Source organism: Amphiura filiformis, chromosome 5, assembly GCF_039555335.1.
Source record: "Amphiura filiformis chromosome 5, Afil_fr2py, whole genome shotgun sequence".
Taxonomy (NCBI): Eukaryota; Metazoa; Echinodermata; class Ophiuroidea; order Amphilepidida; family Amphiuridae; genus Amphiura; species Amphiura filiformis.
In genome coordinates this window covers 659216-686291 of record NC_092632.1, presented here as the reverse complement: position 1 = coordinate 686291, position 27076 = coordinate 659216, and the positions used below count along the sequence as shown (strand labels likewise).

At 37.5% G+C, this 27076-nt stretch overlaps 2 protein-coding genes across 2 annotated transcripts in view; one reads left to right on the top strand and one right to left on the bottom strand.

The window, feature by feature from the left end:
- LOC140152429 (1-phosphatidylinositol 4,5-bisphosphate phosphodiesterase beta-1-like) overlaps positions 1-27076 on the bottom strand; it is a 195778-nt gene that overhangs the window by 105806 nt on the left and 62896 nt on the right. Inside the window, 2 exon segments of the mRNA XM_072174737.1 lie at positions 1667-1767; positions 14771-14855. Coding sequence (XP_072030838.1) covers positions 1667-1767; positions 14771-14855 — 186 coding nt within the window.
- Positions 21086-23037, top strand: LOC140152420 (zinc finger CCHC domain-containing protein 12-like). Its single transcript, XM_072174726.1, has one exon. The coding sequence runs from the start codon at positions 21203-21205 to the stop codon at positions 22595-22597; it is 1395 nt and encodes a 464-aa protein (XP_072030827.1). The 5' UTR covers positions 21086-21202; the 3' UTR covers positions 22598-23037.

The window sequence follows — 27076 nt, the reverse complement described above, 5'->3', positions numbered from 1 at the left end:
CTGGTTTGTTAGCCTCTAGTTTGTTTATAATGTCAGAAGCATCGTTCACATATAGATTGTTTTGAGGGTATAAGTTTTAAGAAATAGTCATAACATGTGGAGATTTTGGATGTAGGTCCATTATGACTAATAATTAGTATATAATAGGATGTGGGATCATGTGCATGGAAGAGTAAGTTATCTGGAGGTGGTTTATGGACTTCTGGTAAAAAGCATGTGTAGTTTGTTCTAATATCATGGGTCAAGAAAGGCCCCATCTTCGTTGATATATTTGTTGTACATATCTACGAGTGTGTTTATGTACATGTTGAGCTTTATCGTGCATTGGGGGGGTTGATGACTATATCGTGGATGTTATAGAGTTTATTGTAAAAGAGCATTTCTTTCTTTTGTTGCAAGATTTGGCTGTGGTCACGTGAATTTTAGATGACAAATTTCATTTTTGGTTTGTTTTCAGAGTCTAATGGTACCCATTTTGATTTGAGTCTGAAAGGAGCCATTTTGTTTTTGTTTTTAGGCAACAAAAAAAGAAAACCCTGTTCTACAGGCCCGACCGACCCAGAGTTTGAACAAATTGGGAAAATTTTTTATCTGTACTAATGAATGTCGACCCAAATTTCGGAAATTTCAGGAACAAAAGTTTTTATTTGTATTTTCTCAAATTGCAAATTATTTACAAATTTTGGTGATTTTTTGGGTCATTTAAAAAGAAAAGAAAAAAAGGCCGACCGACCATAGAACAGGGTATCTTTTTTTCGTCACCTTATCGTGCATGATAGAAGATACTCTCATTTTTCTTGCAAAATTGGTGTGTGACGATGTGCGTTCGCACAATTTGCAATAATGCGAGCTATGCAAATTACATAGGTCTATGATAAAATGCCACTTTCGTATGATTATACACATAATTATTATACAAGCCAAAGATCATCATTTATGTGTCATTTCTGTTCATAGTCTCCTGCATTATGTTGGCAAACAGTCCCTTCTTCTCCTTCAGTCTCCATCTCCTTCCTTTGTCCTACTGATTCCTTCTCTTTTCCTTCCTCTGTATATTCTTCTCCCTTTTCATCCACCTTATTCTTCTACATCATCTCATTTTTTTTCCTTTCTGTTCTTCTAAACCTTTTCATCTTTTTATGTACATCTAGGCCTATGTACGGGTCCAAATGGGATATGGCCTAAGTGGGACATGGCCTAAGTGGGACATGGCCCTAGTGGGACATGGCCTAAGTGGGACATGGACCTAGTGGGACATGGCCCTAGTGGGACATGGACCTAGTGGGACATGGCCCTAATGGGACATGGACCTAGTGGGACATGGCCCTAGTGGGACATGGACCTAGTGGGACATGGCCCTAGTGGGACATGGCCCTAGTGGGACATGGCCCTAGTGGGACATGGACCTAGTGGGACATGGACTAAGTGGGACATGGCCCTAGTGGGACATGGACCAAGTGGGACATGGCCCTAGTGGGACATGGACCAACTGGGACATGGCCCTAGTGGGAGTGGCCGAAGTGGGAGTGGACCAAATGGGATTGGACTAAGTGGGAACTGGACCAAGTGGGAATGGACCAAGTGGGATTGGACCAAATGGGATTGGACGAAGTGGGATTGGACCAAATGGGATTGGACCAAGTGGGAATAATCCATTGCAACTTACATGTTCTGAAAGACTTTGTCTATTTCTTTCTGGTTGATTAATCTCATGTAGAATGTAAAGAAATCTTCAAAGGTGAATTTATTAGGGTTGATGCCTTCATCCTGGAAGAAAATAAAAATAAAATAAATTTGATTACAATGTTAGTATTGTATCCTTCTCTTTGCCACATCAAAATGTACAAATTATAGCATTCTAAAAACAAGTTGTTTATATTAGTGTAGATCTGGCATAAAATGTGTTAGTTATATTTAGACAGTCCCTAATACAATCCTAATTATCACAAAACAGAAGATGATGGACATCAAAGAAATCAATCCATATTTATCAAATTTGAGATTTTTGCAAAACCATTATAAAACTGGACAAATACAAAGAAAATGATTTAAAAAAATGTGTACTACTTTTGACCATATTATCACAATTTTACCTTGGAATTTGTGTGACACGTTCGCAAATCCAAGGTTAGTTGAATTTATTGCGCTGAAAGTCAGTTTAAACTGTTGGAAATTGTTTGTTACTAGCATGTATCGCTCATTCTACAAGATCCGGTGCCAATAGCCTTTTTTCCATTCTTTGGTCCACAAACACTTTGTCGAGCATTTAGGGCATCAAATATGTTGTTTTTAATGGTAGGCGACCACCGAGATCTACACGAACATATATAGTTTTCCATACTTTAAATGCTTTCTTCAGCCTGATTAACCCTTGCAAAGGCTCAAAAATCGCTAAAAATGCGTTTCCACTGCTCAAGTGTCACATCTAACCCTGAATATTTTCTTTGAATAAATTACATATTTGTTGTTTTTTAATTAGATAACGCACCATCATATTGTTTATCAACATTATTTTTTAGTGATTAAAACGTCTTTGTGTAATTCTAAAATAAATTGCACTTTCCACCAAAACGCTGTGAGCTACGTTACCCCATTTTAACACACGTTATTGGAAAGAAGTAAAACAGAGGTATCAATGTAATTTGCTGTTTTTGAAAAGAAACACTCATAGGTTTTAAAAATCACAGTAAAATTGTGATGCTGTAGCATTTTGGCATAGAAATGTTGTAAACATTGTAATTTCGACCGACCATGTTAAGATTGGTGAGCTACGTTACCAGGATTCTATAGTATGCACTTGTATTACATGTACTTCCTAATAATATGTGAAAGCTACCAGTGGTCGAACCCCATTTATATTATTATTAACCGACATAACATTCTAACGTTCGCAAATCACAATAAAAACATTAAAAACCAGTGAACTACGTTACACACTCATTTACGCATCTTCAAAACTTCTATGAAATGGTGAAATCTGTTTAACATTTTACTCAAGTGATCTTTAGTTTGCTTTTTATGACCTTGGATTGAGTAAAACCAGCCCATTTTGTAGTCGGTAACATAGCTCACATTACATTGAGTTTTAGTGTTAAAAAACATCATGACTTCCTGAAAGAAAAATATGCAAGTGGTGTTGGCAATTTTTTATATCTGAAAGTAGTGATACATTTACTCTTTAAAAAACACAAAAAGCAGGTCTTTTTGAACAACTTTTATTTTTTCAATTTTTATAGTGGATTGGCACCGGATTTTGTAGAATGAGCAGTATGAACGTTCGTGAATGTATAAATGGTTATAACAAAATAAATTGCGAATTGTAAATTGTTTTTTGCTTTATTGCTCATGAATATAATATAATTACATCATATTTTCAATACTAACATTGCTTGATTTTTGTTTCACTTAAAAAAAAGCGCAGTGATTTATAGTGCGCTACGCACAGACACAACGCCTATATTCGTCCATACTTGCCATATTCTGCTGTACATACATGCACACACAGCACATACTATTATCAAAGGTTACTGCTATATGTCTGCAATCCAAGTCATCATAATAGATTTCAAACTTTAAATTCACTCAAAAGAGCTTTTACATAACAACAAAATACAATAATGGTAATGTCTTTGACATTCTCAGCAAGGAAAGGACAAGGGGGAAATTTATTTTTAACACATGGTAGTAGGCGTGGTATCTAACATTAGCATTATCAATTATAAACTATTGGTATTTAAAGGTTGAATATATGGTAAAAATATGAATCCAGGAAGCTCATTCCAGGGATATTTTGAGATTTAGAGGAATACCGTATTGTTTGTAATAAACGCCCCCTCTAATAACGCTTCTCCAATTTTTCTGTGAAAAATTGACAAAATGCAAACATTTCCATGCCATATCGTGTAGGTAAGCTTAAAACTTGCATCAGTCATGTCAGTCACGATCGCTATATTGAATGGACAAAACATATTATGACTCCCATCCATTTCATTGCCTAATTATGGTAGAATTTCACTAATTCCATGCACTTACAGGAGTAATTTTGTTGTATTTCCCACGAAAATATCATTTTCCGTGGGCGCCATCATGTATAGTCGTGAATCCTCCTTTTAATAGGAGCACCATCGGAAATTGAACCCGATTTTTAAGCTTTTTTCACTGACAATTCACTTCCAATAAACGCCCCCCTTTTGTCGGGTCGATTTATTACAAACAATACGGTATTTGGCTTCCAAAATTAAAACTACGTACAAAATCATTTAATGTATTGCTATATAGGGGGAAGTGCACTTCTATGCCCACAATGAACCCAATACTTTGATTAGATAGTGTAGCATGAGCAGCAGAAAGGTATGTGTATACATGTATTGTGCATTACACATTGCATACAAATAAACATGCTGTATGCCATGATATATGCTATGTTCACAAGTTATTTGGTTGGAATGTTTAAGGCAAACCAGAAAAGTAAAAATCAACAAAAAAGTGATATTTTTGTATTCTTGTGAGGTATAATACTAAGGGATTTTTTTCAGTTGAACCAAATACAATTACTAGTACACAACAAATACAATCAATAAATGACCTTTTACAAATAAATATGAAAACACTTACGACCTTCGCAAATAAAACAATGCCATGAAACTGAATTATTCAATACAATGAAACAATCACAATAAGATGACAAATACAATTTTGCTTCGTGAAAAAAAATCTGCCTTATTTTCAACATAAACTTCACAGCCATATTTTATGCCATAAACTACAAATACCATTTTTGTATTTTCAGGATTTGCCTGTTCTTGCAACCATTATTTACAGTGTTCACAAACATTTTCAGCTAAGTATTAAATCATCCACCACTAATTGCAACAGAATCCATTTCATAAAGGCCCTTATCTGAAAGTTCACACAAAAACATATCAAAAGTCCTGGAAAATCCAAGAAGAGGAACAGTGCCTAATTTGTGTATATCCCAAAATGGGTTCTTAAGCAGGGGTGAAATTTCAAAGTTGGTCAAATCTTTTAAAAACCATATCACTGAATTCCTCTTGTCATAAGGATTCAGAACAAGTATAGTTTGAGATCTATCTTCAATGTACAGTTCTTGATTTATGGGGCAAAATGTCAAATGTGAAAATTTGGGTTCCACAGTGGACAAAAATTGAAAAATTCTCTGATTTTGATAAAAAATGGTCTCAGATTGCTCGCTTGCAAAACCATTAAGAAAAAAAGAATACTTTGCCATATCTCAGGTGGTTTGTTACCTTCGTAACATGGCAACAAAAATCAAAATCGACCAAAACATTGGACATTTTCTCATTCTGATTTAAATTTGCCAATGAAACAATTTGAGATCAGTTAGATTAAAATTGGAGCATTTTTCAATTGTAGATGCATGTGGATCCTAAAATTTGACCATTGACCTTTTTGTCTATAACACAAGAACTGTATGTTGAAAACAGGTCAAACTCTACTTTTTCTGAATCCTTATGATGAGAGCAATACTTGGTATGTTTTTTTTCACCCCTTGCATAAGCAACCATTTTGGATTGATGCAAATTAGGTACTGTTCCACTTGCATTTTCAGGGAGTGGGGACTTCTATTTAACCTCTTGGGGGGGGGGGGGTGTCCCGGAATTTGTGATAGGGATTGGGCTGATCCAGAATGACTGACCAAAAGTCTGCCTTAGCAATCTCTTTGAAGGCCGAACTCATCATCATTCTCTTCATATGCGATCATATCACTAATTATAGAATAGTCACACCATACAATCATATTATTTAGGGAGTGGTCACACTAAATACTGGGCGACACAGGTTGAACAAATTTGATTTAATTCTCACTCAAACTTGACATAGCATAATAATTGGTTAATTATTTAGGTACTGCACATATGCCAATAGCTACCAGTCTACAATGTTGTCATGGCAACTGGTGATCATAAACATTTATGGAAGGTGAATAATAACATTCACACATGTAGCTATAACTGGTGTGAAATGTGTGACACTATAAATCAATAAACTATGCTGTAATTCAAATGGTTTCATGTCTTTTCTGTTTGACGGGATTGATGATATATAATACACAACGGTGTAACACATTTATTGTGATAGGAATTGGGCTGATCCATTTAAGGGATCTGGAATGAGCGTTTTGACAGTATTTTTTGTGGGACATGAGAACACATCAGACATATCGAATTGCATTCTGAATACGAAGAATGTCTTTCTGGTATCAAATAATTTTCATTTTTTGAAATTCACAATATAATACAAATTTTATGACAAATTATTAAAATTGATATTTTTCACATTTTTGATATATAACAGTCCTCAAGTAAATTTTATAAATCTTATGACATATTTTGAAAGTGTATGTAGGTGGGAGGAAAAGCCGACGATCAATTGACAATTTTGACCTTTCATATTGAAGATATGGATTTTTTTTCCCAAAAAGACCTAATTTTTTTGGGTGTTATGGGGAAAAAATCCATATCTTCAATACTGAAAGGTCAAAATTTTCAATTGATCGTCGGCTTTTCATCCCACCTACATACACTTTAAGTATAAATCATCAGTTTACTTCGAGTACTGTTAAATATCAAAAATATCAATTTTTAATCATTTGCCATAAAATGTGTATTACATTGCAAATTTTAAAAAATCAAAATTATTTGATATCAGAAGAACATTCTTCGTATTCAGAATGCAATTCGATATGTGTGATGTGCTCTAAATGTCCCACAATAAATACCGTCCAAACGTTCATGCCCCACTCCTTAAAGTCTGCACTCCCATGGAAGATATTGGAAATATCTTTGAAACACTATCTCCTTGAGAAAGATGTAACCTGAATCTTCCAAAGAGGAAAGGTGAGTTTCAAATAGAATTGGTTAATGTGCTAATTCCATTCCATTTGAAATCCACACTCCCCATGTGGAAGATATTTCCAAAATCCTCAGGGGAGGGGCACACTTTAAATTGATTAGCCCATAGTGTTAAAATTGAAATGTAACAAATAATTTAGAAACGTTGTTTGGACCAAAAACCAAAATAATGCCCAAGCACCTCACATCAAGATTAATTCATTCTTACATTATTGTTCTTCACGGAACTGTAGAAGAAAGGACACTTTTGCCCTCTTTGAAGCAATTTTGTAAAATTTGTACAACTGTAATGTACTTTTAATGAACTAAAATACCCTGCAAAAATGCCATATTTGTGACAAAATCAAGATTTTTAATAACATAACTGAATAAGTCATGTAATTTATACAATTGAAATATTAGTGTGATGAACTTTCATATGTTTGTAGGTAGTCCTATATGGTTTACAATGATATTGACTGACTGATAAACCCAATCATCCATTGGCAACAAACGCTGGAATTAAATAGTGAATTTCTTTGTTTGACCCAACTTGTTAAACTGCAACTTAAAATGGGGACATATGTTAAAGTGAAAACTACCATTTTGTAAAAAAAAATCTATTTTGCTTTAAAAGACCTATCCAATCATGTAAGGTGACATTTGCAAGGTGGTTTACATTTCTGCACTTTCAGTTTACATACTTAACTTTCTTGAAAACTGCTGGAGAATGTTGTGAACTGGTTGATGGTTTTAAAGCATTAGAGCACAAACTAATGCCGATGCAGGATGCCGAGTAAACACACACTGATAGCTACATGTAACAACTACACCTAAGGACATACTGTATGAAGTATTACATATGGACTGACACCAAACCTCACAATCCTGAGATTAAGGCTTTTTGTACAAAGGAGCCGGGCAAAGGAGTGTCCTGTGTCAGTGTTGGTTACAAAGGTTCATTTCAATCATCCTTCCAAGGCACAAAAATTAATTTTTCCCATCTGAAAGGCATACCTATATAATAATAATAACAAGGAAATCATCTAGGCTTGGAGCATATTCTAGAAATTCAAACTAATCCAGAGTAAATCAAGTGAGAAGTCGTCTTCTGTCAATGTTGGGTTGCAGGAGTTTAAACCAATCCCCACTGACAAACAGGTAATACAAACCGTGTGTAATTTAACTAAGTGCTGGCACTAACAATAAATCTATGGCACTCTACCTTCTGTTCTATCTTTGATTGCAGTGTTCCTTGTGATCTGCATGCATGATATCGAGGGTTAAGTGCAAGAAAGGCCTATCTGCAATAGCTGCCCTGTACACAATTTGACTATTTCTGCATTCTATATTGTACACATCTTACACCTGGCAGCTATTGCAGATAAGCCTTTTTTGCCTTACACCCCCATCTACCATTGTTGAACCTCACAAATCTTGCAACCGTACATGAGGTGTCAGTTTACAGCTCTGATTACACTGCTAAATCCTAGAATGGTGTGACAGTGTGAAGGCAGGGAAATAGCAGTCTTCACCTGTAAACCATAGTGCACTGATTATGGGTCTGTTATTTGCTTTTTTGGTGAATTTCTTTTTATTTGGTCAAATTTAATATTTTCTAACCTTTTCTTAATTGCTCTAATCATACTGCACTGATTATGAGTCTTGTCATTTTATTGTTTTGGTCAAATTTTTCATTTTCCAAGCTTTTTAAAATTGGCCTTTTCATGCTTAATACTGGAGCAAATGTAATTAAATTACTACTGTAATTTCCCTAGTTTCAGAATTGTTAATTGCCATGCAATATTTGGAATCAACATGAAAAATGCATTAACATGAATACAAACAAGCCTGAATACAGACATCACAACATCATCAATCAGATGCCTGACGAAGTCCGATGTTTTCGGATGCAACATAGCAAAGTGAGTTGCAAATTTTAGTTCAAGTATTAGATCTAATTTACAAAATAAAGTCTAGTATTGGTTCAGTGGTTCATAACGAAGCTCTTGAGAAAACATCTCAAAACTTTTGCCTTTTTTTAAGTTGAAGTCAGTAGTTGAAGGATCACAAATCACATAAATTGTATTGCCCTTAGAGCTCCAAAGTCAGGGTTGGTCGGTCGGTTTCATCTTTTTTTCTTTTTTTTTGGTGACATACAATTTCAAAATATGCAAGCTCACCATAAAAACCATGGTAAACAATCATTTATAGGGGTTCTTAGGCTTGTTTATTAATATATCAGAATTGTGCAGTACAATTTACAAACAGGCAAAACATTTTTGCAACATTTTTATGTATTTTATATCAAATATGAAAATTCAAATATGAAAAAAAAATTTAGGGTCAGTCAAAAAGGGCAATACCAATACCAATTTTTAGGCCTAAAAATAGGTGCCATATTATTATGTGTTGTGTTCTGGTGTGTTGTGTTGCTAATGTATTTCAAAGAATGTTATGCATCAACATTTTTGCAATAGTATAATGATTTTTACCCCTTCGGACACGAAGGAAGATGGCTCGATCAAAAAAATATTTTTTATGCTTATTATAACTATTTTGGATAGTAATTTGTGAAAAACTGAAAAAAAAAAAATTACCTCATCAATTATGCAAATTAGGGCATGTGTACAATTGTACACATTGTGACTAAGTGACGACGCTTTACAATGATTTTTGGATACAATTGTACACATTATGACTAAGTAAGGGCAGTAAAACTTGGTAACATATGTGAAGCAACAAACTTGAACCCTTTGTTTCTTTTTTCTGTTGCCTTCATACGTCCATATCTGTAGGCTCTTAACTCTCATTAATGTGGTATAAAATGCTAATAAACAGTTCTTGTCTTTGGAGAGACCGAAAAAGACATCACACTTAATAAACTTGAATTCTGAGACTAATTTTGTTACTCCACTCTACACAATCCATTTTCGGGCCCATCAACGACCAGTTACTCCTAACTATCTCTGTAATAATAGGCCTACATGGTGGTTTTTCCAAAAAATGCATCCAGAGCAAATTATAAACTGAATGGAAGTATTGACAAAAGAGTTAAAAATAACTTACAATGATGTACAAAGTATACTAAATAACTCCTATATATTGATAAGATTAGTCACACTGTGTACAACTGAACACAATATATTAGTCTTATATTTACAAGGTGAGACACACTGTGTACAATTGTACACACCATTTAAAAAAAATTCTACACCACATATGTTTAAAGCATTTGATCAAAAATAGTGTTCCATGTTTTCTACAGGTCTTACACTAACCCCCTGACTAGAATTGAGCTTGTCCACAATGATATTTCATATAAAATTAAAAGGGGAAAGTACATGTCTTCTGGCAACGTGCTGTAGTGGGTGATGCCCTCTTAGATTATGAGAAGTGACATTCAGTTAGGCGAGGGCGCTCTGCACTGGAGGATAGCATATGAATGCACAATTGTGCACATGGTGTTTCTTTGCAGTAATAAGCTTCCCCTGGTATACAGGGAGCAATAGAAGTCCATGTGTACAATTGTACACAGTATGTACGAAGGGGATAATTAATAGCAACTCCAATAGCAACATAAAGCATTGTATGGTGCAGATATGCTGCTATCTAAATTTTATTTTACCTCTAAAACATTTTATTCATCGAGCTTTAGTGCAAAAATGTAAATATCCATGATGCATTAATTACGGCATTTTAGAGCAGCTAGTACATGTTATTGATTTTCAATTATGTAGGTCTGGTGAAAAATATGGCACAAAAATGGATTTATTATTCATTTTCATGCACTAAAAAACGGATATGATATGAAACTAAATTCAATGTTTTCGTGACAACAACACATGTTTATGACCATTTCGTGTTGATAAGCTTTCTGCATACAACAATAGATTTGACACATGCATACAAAATACTGTAATCAACCTAATCAGTGCTCCTGGATGCTTTATGTAGTGACTTATTTGATGGGGTGTTCTTCTTATTTCCGGATAAGTAGCTTGAAATGGATTTTTAAATGGAAAACAGTGATGCACTTTCTTCCTTCCTTCCTTATAAGTACAAACTCACATAATAGAAATACCTTACAAAGCAAGCTTAAACAGCTCACATTGCACTGTAAGACCCAAGCTGGAATATTCATCCATTTAGGATCCTTACCAGTCTAACTTAAAACAAAATAGAATAGGTCCAAAGAAGAGCAGTTTGCTCCACTAAAATGATTACAACAGAAACTCCTGTGTTTTTTTTATGCTCAAAAACCTAATTTGGACTCCTTTAAAGACAGGATAACTGTCAACTGGCTCACAATCTTCTACAAAGCATGACAGTCTCCTGACCATTCTATAGTCCATTTGGCTTCCTCCAGGCATTGACATCAATGCTTTGTCACAGTTACTTCACACATGTACAGATGCAATGCCAAATGGACTATAGTGGAAATCCTACTCCAACAGATCCAGTGTTAATCATATCACAATCACCCCTGCATATCAAATAATTACCTATCAAAAGTCTGCTATAAGCTTTCTTATTTTCCAAAACTGTCATTGACTGGAACAATTTACCCTACTCAATAATAAAAGGACTAATTCTACAAGTTTTAAGTCCAGCAACAACAATCGGGAAAAAAATCAAGTGCACACCACTTTACCTGGGTCGCTTGGCTCCACCTGAGAGGGTTGTCCAGTATCTAAACCAGGCCCACGGCATTCTGTACTAACTGCCTATACTGATTTGCCGGACTTTGAATCACCAAATGGTCACTCGTTAGTCGTACACTGGTCAGGTTTGCAATGAGAAGGCTCCAATACCAATGGTACCAACTTTTTAACCATGCTTGAGTCACAAAATGGCCGATCAAGTTTAAATTTTTGTTTTTTTCCCGATTTTTTTGGAAAAGTGGTGCGATTTTGATCTCCAAAATTGTGCTTTTCTCCTGTGCTTACCTACAGCACAGTTTACCGTAACAATGAATGAAAGAGATATGTAATTAGATCATAGAGAAGATGAGAAAAGCTGTTTTTGTGTCGTCTGCTTTATTTACGTCATGTATGTTGTCAGCATCAGGCCTGGCAGACAGGCCCTTGTCAGAAATAGCCTCATATGGTTGATTGGGCAGTTGATATACCTTTACTTTATGCAAAGTATGATGATTATCAACACTGCTTAATTCAATGAGAGACCTGCTTGCTTGCCACTACTAAACTACACTTTGTTTGACCTCAAGTGACATCAGTGGTTTATGCCGATAAGTGTGCGAACCAACTGCTCCCGTATGTGCATGTAAATGCTCAGTGGGATAAGGTTTACATACGTAATTTGATACTGCGAACAGTGAAATACACAACTATTCTTTGGTTCACCTCAAGTTCAGTATTGACGTCAATGTCTTTTTGCGGCTGTGCTGCAAGCGTGCCAACAAACTGCCCTTGTAAACGTGCATGTATGCGCTGCGAGATTAACTTTACACTCCTCCCGAAATATGCACTTACGTCACTACCGAACTTGAAGCGAACCATTGTATACATCATTCCTAACTTTAAATACGAGACTCCTATCCACACATGTCCCTCTAGTTCATTAACCCCATTAGATGCTGCATTTTAATTGGTCACTCAGATGAATGTATATCACAATTAACCAATCAGAAATGCTGTAGGAATGACAATAGTTCTCATGGGAATCCATTTTGTTTCCTTGAAGCCGGGCCGGTTAATAACATATCATCCATTTCAATCTCGATTATACAGAGATTGACTGCTGCTATATATATACGTATCAACATTTTCTGTTTTGCATTAACATGCTAAACAAGATAACTGTGAGCACTGTGTATGCACTAATGGAAACAGTCACTTTTTGTGGAATGATTTTGATCTGCTGGTGTACTCCCACAAAAGATATCTTACCCTTCCCAGAATCCTCTGCAACATGATGCATCCGCATTAAATTAAATGACACTCCTATTACTTAGTACAGGTTCACTTTGTTTTCATGATGACTGTGGCTAAACAAAGGTCGATAGTTAAGAAATAAACATTTTGCAAGATCTGTATATATCCTCTGTTCATCGAGGTACTTTTTGTGTCTATCCCATGTTGCACTGGATAGCAAATCAGTACAGAAATTTGAAATGAAAGAAATGCATTGTGGGAAGAATGAGATATCTTCTCTGATGTACTCCTTGGAGTACCGTGAAAGTGGACATGATTATTTGTGCTACATTTATTTTCACACATCTCAATGTTCCAAGCAGCTACCATGAAAATAACAACCCACAAATATATTCCTTTTGTGTTTACTTCAATATGGAAGCTTAGAATCAAGAATTTATAAACAAGTGAACCAGCTGGAAATTGGCGAAGAGCAAAAAGTGACTTCTGTGGAAATTTGGACCTTGACAGTATTCCATGGAAAGAGAAATGTATATCATTGGAGCTGATATAACCTGGTTTCAATGACCCTAGATTTCCTTAGAAAATAAGTTTTCTGGCATCACTTTTGGTTACTTATCACAAGGTTTTTGAGTTTATCTGGAGTTTTTTTTTTAATTTGCAATTATCATTTTTGGGAACAGGTCTGATTTTTTTAATACTTGATTGTTGTATTATAGTATCACTGAAACACATTCAATTCCTTTTGGAAGGCTTGCAGTCATCCGGCAAAATGAATGTCTAACCACTATCTTGCAGAAACAACATTTAACGAGTTTGTAACAAATATTGCACTTAAATAAGAGAGAAAAAAAACCCTATCTATTCAACGTAAAGGAGGATTTTGTGATCCTAGCATCCTCTTTTTATGACATTTTTCAGTAGATATCCACGAAAAAAGCTTATTTCCAAAATTTCAATTGATTCCGATTTTGCGTTTGCGAGTTATGCATGATTATGTGTATTACACTGCTCCATAGACAATGTGTTGTAGGCGATATTTTTGCTAAACAAATTAATCTGCAAGAAATATTTGGTACATAAACATTATGTAGCCAGAGGTATCCAGTGGTGTAAAAATCTCAACTTTTTTTTGGGTAAAGTGGGGGATGAGGCTGTGGATCACGAAATGCCCTTTAATTTGACAAAATCTAATCCAGGAGTTGGACTTGAGGTGATTTTTTATAATATACAGTAAGCAAAATTATTAAGGTAGCAGTTGTGTTCACCCCTGTATTATCCTAAATAAAGACAAATGTGTCAAAATTAAAAAAGCAGTCGATGCCTGTACTCTTTAGCTCGGATTTAAGACCTTATTTGTTGAAATTGGTTGAGAATTTAAGTAACGGTGATCCAAAACCTAATAAAGATACAAAATAAAATGTTGCACTTTTGTGTTCTAATCAATGAAAGCATGACGCTAGTTTTTCGTGTTAATCAATGAAAGTACGGCGCTAGTTCTCTTGTTCACGAACGCTTTGCGTACAAGTCAATAGGATATGCAATGTGGTAAACTGCAACTTTTAAATTTGCATCTTCCTTGGGATTTTGGATCGTCGTGTCTTTATTTCTTGAACAATGTCAACGTATGAGGGGGTGAACGTGGGCTTACTGTATACTGCATGTCTTTATTAGAGCAGAGCCCACATGGGGAAATATATTACTTCCAAGTTCTGTATTTCACACTTGAAGTGCAATATCAACATCAGATGTTGAAACATAGAATGGTATAGAATTGGTGATTATATACAAGAAATCCTTGGTTGGACACTGTTCATATGCGTGATCAAAAACACAAGTGAACAGGGTGGTTTTGGGCAACCAGAGAAGTTATATGTGTGAAGTGTTTAAGGTGTACATCTTAAATCTAAAAACTTGATTAAGGCACTAATGTTTCCTTGTTTAAGGAGTCTTTTTGCTGGTAGAGTGAAACTGGTGGTATATGTAGTTTTGATGGTTTACCTTGGTTGCATTAATGCCTGCAGCAGCAAGGGCATTCTCTACTTTCTTCTTGTCTTCTCTTGATGATGCAAACATCTTCTTGATGCTAAAAGAGGAAAGCAACAGAGATAGAGATGAGTTATATCATAAATATGATCCCATAATGGCTGTTGAAACACAAGGGCAGTGTTTGTTCAGGCCATTTGATGAGTGAAATGTAAACAGAATACCTGCTGTAAAAGCATATCGAGTAATGTTTAAAGTTCTCTTCACACTGGGAACATAATTGTGACCCATTTCTTGCATTGGCAGAGCTAGGAGGCAGGAGGGGGCTAATTGACTCCCCTCACAGAAATTTTCAGGGGATAAAATGTGGACGGTAAAAATTAAGAAGTTTCATTAAATTGACTAAAAATGGGACGAAAGTTGAACAATTGGATGAAAATGTGACAAACGGGGATAGAAATTTGAACGATCAGGACGAAAAATGGACAAATGGGTTCAAAAATTTGGCTTAGCCCACACAAAAAGGCTGGCTACGCTGCTGATGTATTGTTATGTTACAAAAAATGCAGGTCAAAAAAGCTAAACAAATTGACCACATTGTGCTTTCATTTGCAATCTGCAAGTAAAAATGTTAATAGGCTATTCCAGTTGAAATCCATATACCCCTATGGAGGACATGATCTTAATCTTCTATACAGGGGGTACAGATTTCAAATGGAATCACCCATTCAGGTACCACACTTGAATTTCACACTTCCTATGTGGAAGATTAATAAAGCTTAAAAAAATAATGCTATGTCTCATTCAAAGCTCATGGCAGTTTCAAAAACAAATGCGGAATGATATATTTTTTTAAGATTTTTTTTTTAAAGATTTTTTTAAAACTTAATTTTGAATTAAGATGTCATTTTCGAGTGTTCAAAAGTACACTGCATAAAATTGTGGTTGATTTACGCAATTGAAGTACAAATATCAGTTGTTTTATACCTAAACAATGCGAGTATCAAATTAAGTAACTTTTCTTCCAAATTTGTCACAGAATTTCATGATTTTATGGCAAAAAACTGAAAAAAAAAAAACTGAGATAAAAATGAATTTGCTGTTTCAGCTAACATGGACGCGCTAAGAAAAATGAACGCGCGTGGCGGCTTTGAGACATAACAAATTTTGTTAGCCTAAGGTCATGTCTTCCATAGGGAGTGTAAGGATTTCAACTGGAACAGCTGAATACAAAGACCGGTACTTGTAAAATGGCAAATGTAATAACAATCAAAGCAATGGTCAATAAAATCAAATGTTATGATGCAATCTCACACAGATTAATTAAACCCTACTTACAAATTTCAAGGGCATATTAACAGACAAAATCAATATTTTATACCACATCAAAAAAATATGCAGAAGTGCCCTAATTAAAGCGAACCAACCTGACCTTTACACAAGAGCAACTGAATTTTTGTTGTTAGATTGACTAAATACAGCTACACACTATTAGCTATGAAGACAAAACGGAGTTGCATTATCATGATAATGAACTGTCCACTGACAATCAGTATTCAAGTGACATGCTATAACTACGGTCTGCTCTTGGATGATTTTCCCTTGCGTCATTCTCTGATTGGAAATCCTCCACTAACCCCCTCCAGGGGCCACTCAACATGTATACTGTACATATCTGACTGCTATTACATGCTGCAGGTTTAAATACACTGATTTCAAAGAAATGATGTTGGGGGGATTTTTTTATAATTTGTAAATGAAGTAAAGGGTGTCCATTTTGCTGGAAACTTGTTTTGAGAGCAATCTTTGTTTGTGAACATTTTTTATATTATTGGCCGACAGGGAAAACTTGTTATATGGTATCATATACAGGGTGTCCCCCAAAAAAGAGGCCCCTCATTGCACCCTCTTTTTCTCCTATTACTGAAAAGTTGATCAAATATATTTTGGTATGTAAAGAAACCTTGAGTCATTAGCTTTCATAAACCAAAACAATTATTTCAATCGGCTCACAACTTTTGAAGATATGCCCTTTTGCATAAAAGTACCCTTTTTTCACTCTGTCCACGGATAGCGAACAGAGTGGTTGGGATGGCTGATGCTGCGGACTTCACACCACTTGATTTGTTTCCTTTGTGGCAAAATCCAAGATCTTCGCAAACATATTACTGAATGCTATCGCAAGTATCCGGCGCACAAGGATGGTACGCAGCGCAATTGATGCAATGAGGACCAGGGGTGAAACCTGTATTCGCCAAGGAGGCAACCAAGTAGAGGGCAGAGCAGCACAGTAAACTCACTTCAGAAGAACCTAAGACAAACCAAACAGCCTTTTAGGGCTACCTTTTATCCTAAAAAGAGAAATGACTCATGTTGTAAATAAAAAAAGAAAGCAAGAAACAACAAAGTAAGAAAGTAAGAAACATAATAAAACTAAAAGGCATAAATAACCAAGAAAAAATAAGTAATTGCTTGCAATTGAAAGCAAAAGAAGTCCCATTCGGCATCAATTTTACTCACAAATTAGTGACACTATTAACAAAATCCATTGCCCATAAACCCACCGGTAAAGCCCATTCCATAAATAAAGTTATTTTATAAAGTTATCATTGAGGAATGTTTGATATTCGTGCATGGTATGAGTACTCCTTTAGCCAAACCTTCTCCGTGGACAGAGTGAAAAACGGGTACATTTCTTTAAAAGAGCATATCTTCAAAAGTTGTGAGCCGATTGATATAATTGTTTTGGTTTATGAAACTAACGACTCAAGGTGTATTTACGTACCAAAATATATTTGATCAACTTTTCAAAAATAGGAGAAAAAGAGGGCGCAATGAGTGGCCTCTTTTTTTTGGGACACCCTGTATGTGGTCATGCATGTGTACACTATCACACTTGAGTGACCCCTTACAATATAAGCTTGCTCTATGCAGTAATCTAACACAGTAGAGTTACCATTAAGTTTGATATTGTCATGATAATATTTTGATAAGGCAAAATAAAAAAATAAACATGTTTCACGTCCCCTCCCGCTTCCTTTTTTGAGGTTTCTTCAAATATATTTTTATTTTTTGAAATTCAGTTATAACTTTTCAAAAAATATGTCTAGGAAGTTGGAATGCTTTCTATAGCCTTGTTAAGATACAAGAAACATTTTAGGAAGGTTGTGTGATCATTGGAGGGGGTGTAACTCTCAGAACAAGAAATAAAAAAGGGCCTCCTTCTTTTTCCAGGCATTATTGTATACGCTAAAACAGCTCTAAGTATGGGTATTTACACCAATTTTGCGATAAAAAATAGAAAATAAAAAGCCCCCTCCTCCTCCTTTTTTTCGAAAACCCGGACGTGAAACATGTTTTATTTTTTACTTTGCCTAACTATAGTTTGTGATCAGCCATAATAGGAGGGAAATGTTAGGCTTTTCCCACTACGCCGAAAAGTAGATCCACGTTAAAAGAGTGCTATTAGTTGACTCGTCTTGTCTATATTTTGTGTGTTAAAGAAAGTAGACAAAGTATAGGACTTAAATTAATCATTTGTGATGCTTCTGGTGAGATGTCACAAGACAATTCTCAAAATAAAATACTTTGTTATTAATCCGCGATGTTAAAGGCCCGCCAATTACGATCTGATCAAAGTAAATAATATTCTTTCATATAAAATACAAATATGCCTTTGGTTTTGAGCTGCTGCATAAATAAGACCATGCAATGTTCTGACTAATCTTGAAATTTGATGAGTTTCATGCAATGGAAATCTGATAACAATGTTAATGTTTATTCAGGATATGCATGAAAATAACTGTAACCCATACCTCAGGGAGGTAGGCCTACAAGAACATACTGCCCTCTATAGGGATACCCCAAAATCCCATCTACCTCTCTACCACACCCTTCAGTCTGGATATACATCTCAACATGAACAGACTCATCCAACCATCATACCAGCAACTATAACTCATCCCCAGCTATAAAATCTCTAACTTGGACATGGATTCTGTTGATTACCACCAAGGATACCAATGATTTTGCATTTTCTAAGTTTTCTTCAACTAGCTGGACCATATTCTCATCCCAATTCTAATCTTCAATTAGGAGGACCATATTACCCTGCTCTTTAATTTCTACTGGCTCTTTCAGGTGAGTTTTGTTCAATGACATTACTATTTTCTAAATTAAGGTTAATCATGCAAATTGTTTTAAGTTATTAGCAAATAAATATCATTATTTCATAGAAAGAAGAACTAATTAGGCAGTTGTCAAATCAACAATCACATTGAAGAAATTATGGAATATAATTTATTACTTGATGAATATTCGGTCATGAACTTTTTCTTTAATAAACGCTATTTGTTTATCAAACTTTTACGATCAACAATGCAACCATTACATGTACTTTAGATGTTTACCATAATAATCCATGAGTAATTACATTCTCAAGTATCACATTTTTGCATATATATTTTATATACTATTTTGCATTGACTCCGATTTCTACGAATAAGTGTTAAGCAAGTGTAGTTTCCTCATTTAATATATTTTTTGCTTTTATAAATAAGGAAATCTAAGTATGTTCTTTCAAGCTCATTTATGATTCCAAAGATCCATTTTTCTAAATTCAGTATACACAAGTTAATTTGCACCATCCTTTAACTGTATTATTTTGATAACTTCCTAGAAGTTAGTTTCACATTTTAAAAGCATAAAATTGTGACTATGCATTGAGTTATACAGTGCCTAATATGCAAATCCTTTTTCTTAAGTTAAGAAAAGTCTTTTTAAACTATCTGGCCAATGTTTTGATAAAAAACAAAAAAATTGAAAAGGAGGTATTCCTGCTTTATGCCTCTAACAATGGAATGGCCTTGTGTGTATATGCTAAGAAGTTTGGGTGCGTGCAAGTAACTTTTGGGTGTACAAAAGCACCTTATCTCTCCACCTCAATAGTTTTCAATGATTAAAGTTCTAAAGGAAATCATTCAAATACACCTAGATTGGGTGCTAAAATACACCTTATTTATCAAGCACTGCTATGACTGATGATGTTATGGTATCAGCCACTCCCCAGTTTCTAAATTGGCACATTCCTTAAAACTTTATCGAAACTAATTTTGATCATGCTCACAAACCTTAAATATTATTGGACTTTTATACAAAAGAGGTGTAGGCCTATAGTTTAAATTTTTACTATCTTGATTGATTTTGAGCATTTGATTATATATTTTGAAGTGCCACAATTTAATTAATGAGTAATGCTATGCTACATAATTCAATGTGCAATGAGTTATGCTTAGGCATTCATGTTTGTTATTTTCAAACTATTTTTATTGTGAATCAAGATATTATTATTTTACTAAGTTATCTTGATTTCTATTTTTATATACTAACCATGTGTGACTGATGTTCAACTTTCATAGTATGTGAACTCCTTTTGTAACTCATACCAGATAATCCTGTTGATTTTATAGCTCGCTTTAAAGTTTCTTAAACTTTTCAAATTATGGTACTGCTCAAGACAAACTGACAATTTAGCTCAATTGCCAGAAGGTAGCAGTATCTTTAGAGCTGAGTTCACAACTTATCCTATGAATATTGTACAGATGTCACAATTGTCTACTAAACCTTTGATATGTAAATATTGGAAATAAACATGATTTCCAAGTGTTCACTTTAACATAATGTGAAGATGAACAGTATATTCCTTAGTCATGGGAATAATTATTTTTGACAAACACTAGCATTTCTGTCTATGTACTTGAACTCATAGACCTCAGCGTTAAGTGCTGTGTTATTATTTTGGATACATGGACTTGAACTGTGATCTGAAAGACAAATTTGTTGTATTTGGCTCTTTCAGACCCCCGCCGAACTCTTCCACTGTCTTACAGAAGTCAGGACCAGAGCGACGGATGTGGAGCTGATCTCCTGTGAAATTATATGAACTTTTGCTAAAAGAAACCGGTTACGCGTATTATTTTTTTTGGGCCCAGTTACTAACAATATTTTTGTAGATTAAGATTCTTATACGATATATATGAAATACCAATATATTAACTAATACCAACAATGGCTTCCACTTTTGTTTATTTATTTATTCACATTAATTTAGTGGTTATTACCTATAACCTGGGTTACAAATTGGGGGCTCGTCCGGGAATCTATTGTTGGTTGTTTTAAACAATTGAAAGCATCTAAATAATTTTGCAAAGTAAACGCCCAAAAGTAATTCACACTCTCTAATTAAAATCAATTTTAACCTGTTCAATTCCTAAAAATCAAATCCAATTTAATTAAGCTTATAATAAGAATTTCTCCCATTGAACATTTTATATTAAAATTTCATTAAATTAAACATTTAAAACAAATCATTTTTAATTGAACAAAGTTTTAACTTGAAGAGCCAGTACAGATTAAAGAGAATCACAACCCGTCAACAACAACAGCAACATGTCGTCTTCTGCAAAGCTAGTTGTTTACGGCCTGGATTGGTGTAAATCCCAGAAACTTCTTTCATCACATTGCATCCTACTCATCGGCAGGAAAACCACTATATCCACTGGGGATATATATAAGAAGCTCTGCTACTTTTTCCCAGTGGAAAACGTGAACAGATGCGAAGAGGAGGATTCCTACGGCTGGATGAAGACTCTTGTCCTTGTTGAGATGCCAGTCCCTACCAAAGAGGCTACTCTGCCAAAGACAGTACAGATGGAAGTGGAGGGAGTGAAAGCAGAATTTCAAATTGTAGAATTAAACCATCTACCTAGCCATGCATCTACACCTAAGTCCAGTGCATCCACAGCTAAGCCACACCCTCCCAGCCAGACAACACCCAATAAAGATCTGGCAACCACGCTGTCAAGCCTCTCGCTGGGGATCAACTATAGGAAGTTGAGGGTCTTCTCAGGGGACCCAGAGCGTGTGAAAGATGAAGACGTCTTCACCCTCTGGATGACGCAAGCCAGAGCTCTGGTGGAGGAAGGAGAATCTGCCGTCTCTGAGGCTGAGAAGAAAAGGCGCATAAGGGAAGCACTTCGGACACCAGCTCTGGATATCATAGAGGATCTGAGGCAGGAAAACCCAAAGGCTACAGCTAAGGACTACTTGACCGCCCTAGAAGTTGCTTTTGGGACCACCCTCTCAGGAGAAGAGCTCTACCACCAGTTCCTAAACCTCGACCAGAACTCCGGAGAAAAACCATCGGCGTATCTCTGTAGACTACAGGCATCTTTGAGACAAGTGATACAGAAGGATGGAGTCGACACCGACCAGTCAAACCGAGTTCTCCTGCGGCAGTTCATCAAAGGTACTCTCTTTGACCAGATGATGCTTGTGGACCTACATCTAAGAGATAAGATGGACAGCCCACCAACCTACCTGAATCTGCTCAGCCTTGTGCGTCGGCAGGAGGAGGAATATTTTGGGAGGTCGAAGAAGGTCAAGGCTACCAAGACCAGTAAAAGTGTTCTATTGGCTCGTCAAGAGGCCGACAAGTCCCCCTCCACCAGTCATGATGACGATTCATTGGCCAATAGAATTGCCAGACTTGAAGGCATGTTCAAGTCTTATGCTTCAGCTCAGCAGGCAAACATGTACCAACATCAAGCTGCTGATGAGTCAACTGGAAGCCACACTTTCCAGCCTGATTGGGAAGCAAGGAATGGAGGTCGTCCCAACTTCTGTTACCGGTGTGGTGAAGATGGCCATATGTCACGAAAGTGTGACCAAACAGCCGATCCAGAAAAGGTCAACAAACGCCTTATCAAATTCCTGCATCAAGGGCAGTCGGGAAACTACAGAAGGCATCAGACAAGGAGCGCTCCGATGCCCAAGAACCACTAAAAATACCAGCTCCAAATAATGACTGCGATGTTCCCCAGGGCTTGGTGGGAGAGAGCATAACAGATATATGTTTTGTAGATGGGACAGCCTTCCCATGTCTTCTGGACAGTGGGTCACAAGTTACTGTCATCAGCCTGTCCATCTTCAATTCCTTGGAAAAGGAAATGTTCCCTCTCTCCGACCTTGTCCTGTGGCATGGAGGTGGCGGTAAACTACCATACCTGGGCTGGACAACCATAAGACTAGGATTGAAACACAACTCCGTAGGAACCAAGCGGCAGTTCGACACCCTGGTTCTGATCGTTCCTGATAACCCACAGAATCATCACCAGATCATCATCGGCACAAACACAGGCCTCTTCGATCACCTCAGGATGGCGTGCAGAGAAGCTGCTGGTGCCAGGTACCTGCAAAAACTGCCCATTCATCAGTGGTGTGCTTCCGTCTATAGGAAAGCAGAGAAGAAGGGACGATTAGGAGCCGATGGCTTACTCGGAGTAGTGAGGTCAAAAGGTTCAGTAACAATACCTGCTGGAACGACTAAACACCTCCGTGGATCCTTCAGAAACCCACTCCGTAGTCAACACATAGTGATGGTGGATGCGCCAAGAAGGCAACAACATGGCCTTTTGCAGACATCCTATGTCACAGAGATTGGCAAGACTGCCATATGTAAAGTTTCAGTGGAAGTCACAAACATCACTGATTCTGACATATGCATTCCTGCTAATGTGGCATTGGCTGAAGTCACGGTTCCGGATAATGTCAATGGCATTGATACCAGACTGAATGCCACCTGTGCAACCACCAATGCTACTTCGAGTAAGACCATTGATCCTCCAGCCTCTACCGTGCATGACCTACCCTTTGTCTGGGGTCCAGACATTTCCCCTGAACAGAAGCAAGACATCCTGAGGAAGCTGAATGAGAGATCCGAAGTCTTTGCCAGACATGAGTGGGATCTTGGGTCTACTACACGAGCACAGCATGAGATCAACCTCGATGACGAAACCCCATTCAGGGAACGGACTCGGAGAGTGTCGCCATCAGATCTTCGTGATCTTCAGGCTCACATCCAAGAATTGTTGGATCACAACATCATCCGTGAATCAAAGAGTCGCTACGCTTCTCCCATCGTGTTGGTGCGGAAGAAAAATGGAACTCTGCGAATGTGCGTTGATTACCGAACTCTGAATTCTAGAAGCGTTCCGGATCAATACACAGTCCCTTTGATCAGAGATGCTGTGGACTGTTTAAGTGGATCCAGTTGGTTTTCCGTCATAGATCTCAAGTCTGGGTTTTATCAGATACCCATGAGGGAAGAAGATAAGGAAAAGACAGCATTCACTTGCCCCATAGGATTCTACGAGTTTCAGCGCATGCCTCAAGGTATAAATGGTGCTCCTGCCACGTTCCAACGACTGATGGAGTCCTGCATGTCAGGGCTGAACTTCTTGGAGGTCCTTGTGTATATGGACGATATCATTGTCTTCGCAAAATCACGAGAAGAGATGGAGGTTAGACTTTTAAAAGTCCTTGACAGACTGCAGGAGTGTGGACTGAAAGTATCACCTGAAAAGTGTCAATTCTTCTGTAAGTCTGTAAAATACCTTGGCCACATTGTGAGTGAATCTGGAATACAAACAGATCCAGAGAAGGTGTCTGCTGTTGCGAATTGGCCTCGACCTACTAATGCTAAGGAGTTACGGAGCTTCCTCGGTCTAACCGGCTACTACCGGCGTTTCATCGAAGGCTACTCTAAGATAGCTGGCCCTTTACATGCATTAACCAGTCAGTTTGGATACACTCCCAAGCGTGGCAAGCAATACAAGAAGATGCAAAACACCCTGAAGAAAGCCACCGAACCATTCCATAAGCTCTGGACAGATGAATGTGAGAACGCTTTTGTCACTCTTAAGCAAAAGATGACCACTGCCCCAGTCCTGGCGTATGCTGATGTAATCAAACCATTTGTACTGCATGTGGATGCATGCCGAGAAGGCTTAGGAGCTGTCCTCTGCCAAGAACACCAAGGAAAAATGCGCCCTGTAGCCTACGCTAGCAAGACCCTACAGCAGAGTGCTAAGAACTACCCTGCCCACAAGTTGGAGTTTCTTGCACTAAAGTGGGCCATCACAGAGCAGTTCAAGGATTACCTGTATCTCGCCAAAGGAACCAAAGTTCTCACCGACAACAACCCACTAACTTACGTCCTCACCACTGCTAAATTAGATGCAACTGGACATCGCTGGCTAGCAGCTCTGGCAAACTTTGACTTCACCATCCACTATAAACCAGGCACAACCAATCAAGATGCTGATGCATTATCTCGACGTCCCATTACTGGTATTAATGGAGATCTTCAAGACCAGAAGGCCTTGAAAAGCAAACTGAAGGCCAAGTTAGTAGATCATGATTCGCCACATGAGACTTGCACCCGAGAAGTCCTAGAAGCAATATTTGCAAAACATCACGTTTCTATGTTGCCACATGTGTCAAGCAACAGTGACGAAGATACCTCAGACAATGATGATTTTACTCCATACGCATACTCTGTCGGCATGGCACCGACTGGTATCCCTGAAGAATATGATGCTTCCTCCCTCGACCTATATGACAACTCTATAGATTGGGAAAAGGAACAACTGGAAGATGACGTCATCAGACAAGTAAGGGAAGCTGTTAAGTCCAAACAGAAACCAAAATTAACAGCGGAACACTCCCAGGAGTTCAAACGAGTACTACGAGAATTTCCGAAGTTTCGAATTCATGATGGTGTACTTTACAGATGTGTGAATCAATCTAATAGTGAACTCCATCGACAACTTGTCCTTCCATCTAAGTTCAGAGAGCATGCGATGACCTCACTGCACAATGATCTCGGTCATCTTGGCATCGAACGCACCGTGGCATTGGCAAGGGATCGCTTTTATTGGCCGCGGATGGCTTTTGACATAGAAGAGTGGGTCAAACACTGCAGAAGATGTCTAGCAAGAAAATCCCTTCCAAAGAGAGCAGCACCGTTACAGCATATTAAGACTAATGGTCCAATGGAATTAGTCTGTATGGACTTTTTATCACTTGAGCCTGACAAATCTAACACCAAGTCTATCTTAGTGGTCACGGATCACTTCACAAGGTACGCTCAAGCCTTCCCTACAAAAGACCAAACGGCCAGTACTGTCGCCAAAGTTCTGTGGGAGAAGTATTTCCAACACTATGGACTGCCAAAACGTCTTCACTCTGACCAAGGTCCAGAGTTTGAGAGTAAAGTCATTCGACAACTTACCACAATGCTTGGAATCAAGAAGTCACATACTACACCCTACCACCCACAAGGAGACCCGCAGCCAGAGAGATTCAACCGAACTCTTCTCAATATGTTGGGAACGCTGGAGAGTGATCAGAAGGCTACATGGAGCCGACAAGTTGGAGCACTTGTACATGCTTATAATTGTACTAAGCATGACAGCACAGGTTACTCGCCTACTTCTTGATGTTTGGCCGTGAAGCCAGATTGCCCATAGACTTGTGTTTCGGCATCAGCCCAGACAACTACTCTAGCAGTGACCATAGTAAATATGTCACTGGACTCCGACAAAACTTGAGAGAAGCATATGAAATAGCTACCAAAGAAGCACAGAAGCACGCAGCTGCAAACAAACGGAGATATGACCAACGTGTGAAGGACTCTGAGTTGCAACCAGGCGATAGAGTGTTAGTGAGGATGGTAGGCTTGAAGGGCAAACATAAGCTGGCAGACAGATGGGACCAACACCCTTACACGGTTCTGGAGAAGTACTCTGATCTTCCAGTTTATGTTGTCCAACAAGAAAATGGTGATGGCATTCGCAAAACCCTACACAGAAACCTGTTAATGCCGATTGGTTATCTGAATCCAACTGATCCAACACCTAAGCAAATACCAGCCAAACCCATCGCTCAGAGAACCCGATCCAAGATCTCCAGACCTAATCAGCCAGTGGACTCAGACGAATCGGAGGAGGAAGATGATACCATTACGATATCCCTGCTCCCAGCTCCATCTGTAACACTGCCAAATCCTCCAGCATCAGCATGTCTTCCAGACATACCAATTTTATCTGACTGTGTAATTTCTGATAACATTGATGACTCCACATCAACAGATAGTGGGAGTAATCTCCGTGCAGATGCAGACATCTTCAGGCCAAAGCAATTTACACCAAACATAATACCAGCTGATGTGCCAGACACCCCCAGGTCATTAATCCAAAAGTTGACGGGACAACAACCTCTGCTGGAGAATGAAGAACCTGCTTTGGTTAACGACCACATCCCAGAAGAAGAAGACATGGAAATGGGAAGCGATTCAGAGGAGTTGGCTGTAACCGCTGACACAGAACCACCGCTAGACCAGGCAGCAGCACCACATGAGTTACCTCTTGATAATTCTGTAGTCAGAGCACCAGCCTCTTTGGAAAGTGACACCCAAGATGA

Coding starts and splice junctions, on each gene's coding strand:
- LOC140152420 (XM_072174726.1), top strand. CDS start 21,203: ATGTCGTCTTCTGCAAAGCTAGTTGTTTACGGCCTGGATTGGTGTAAA.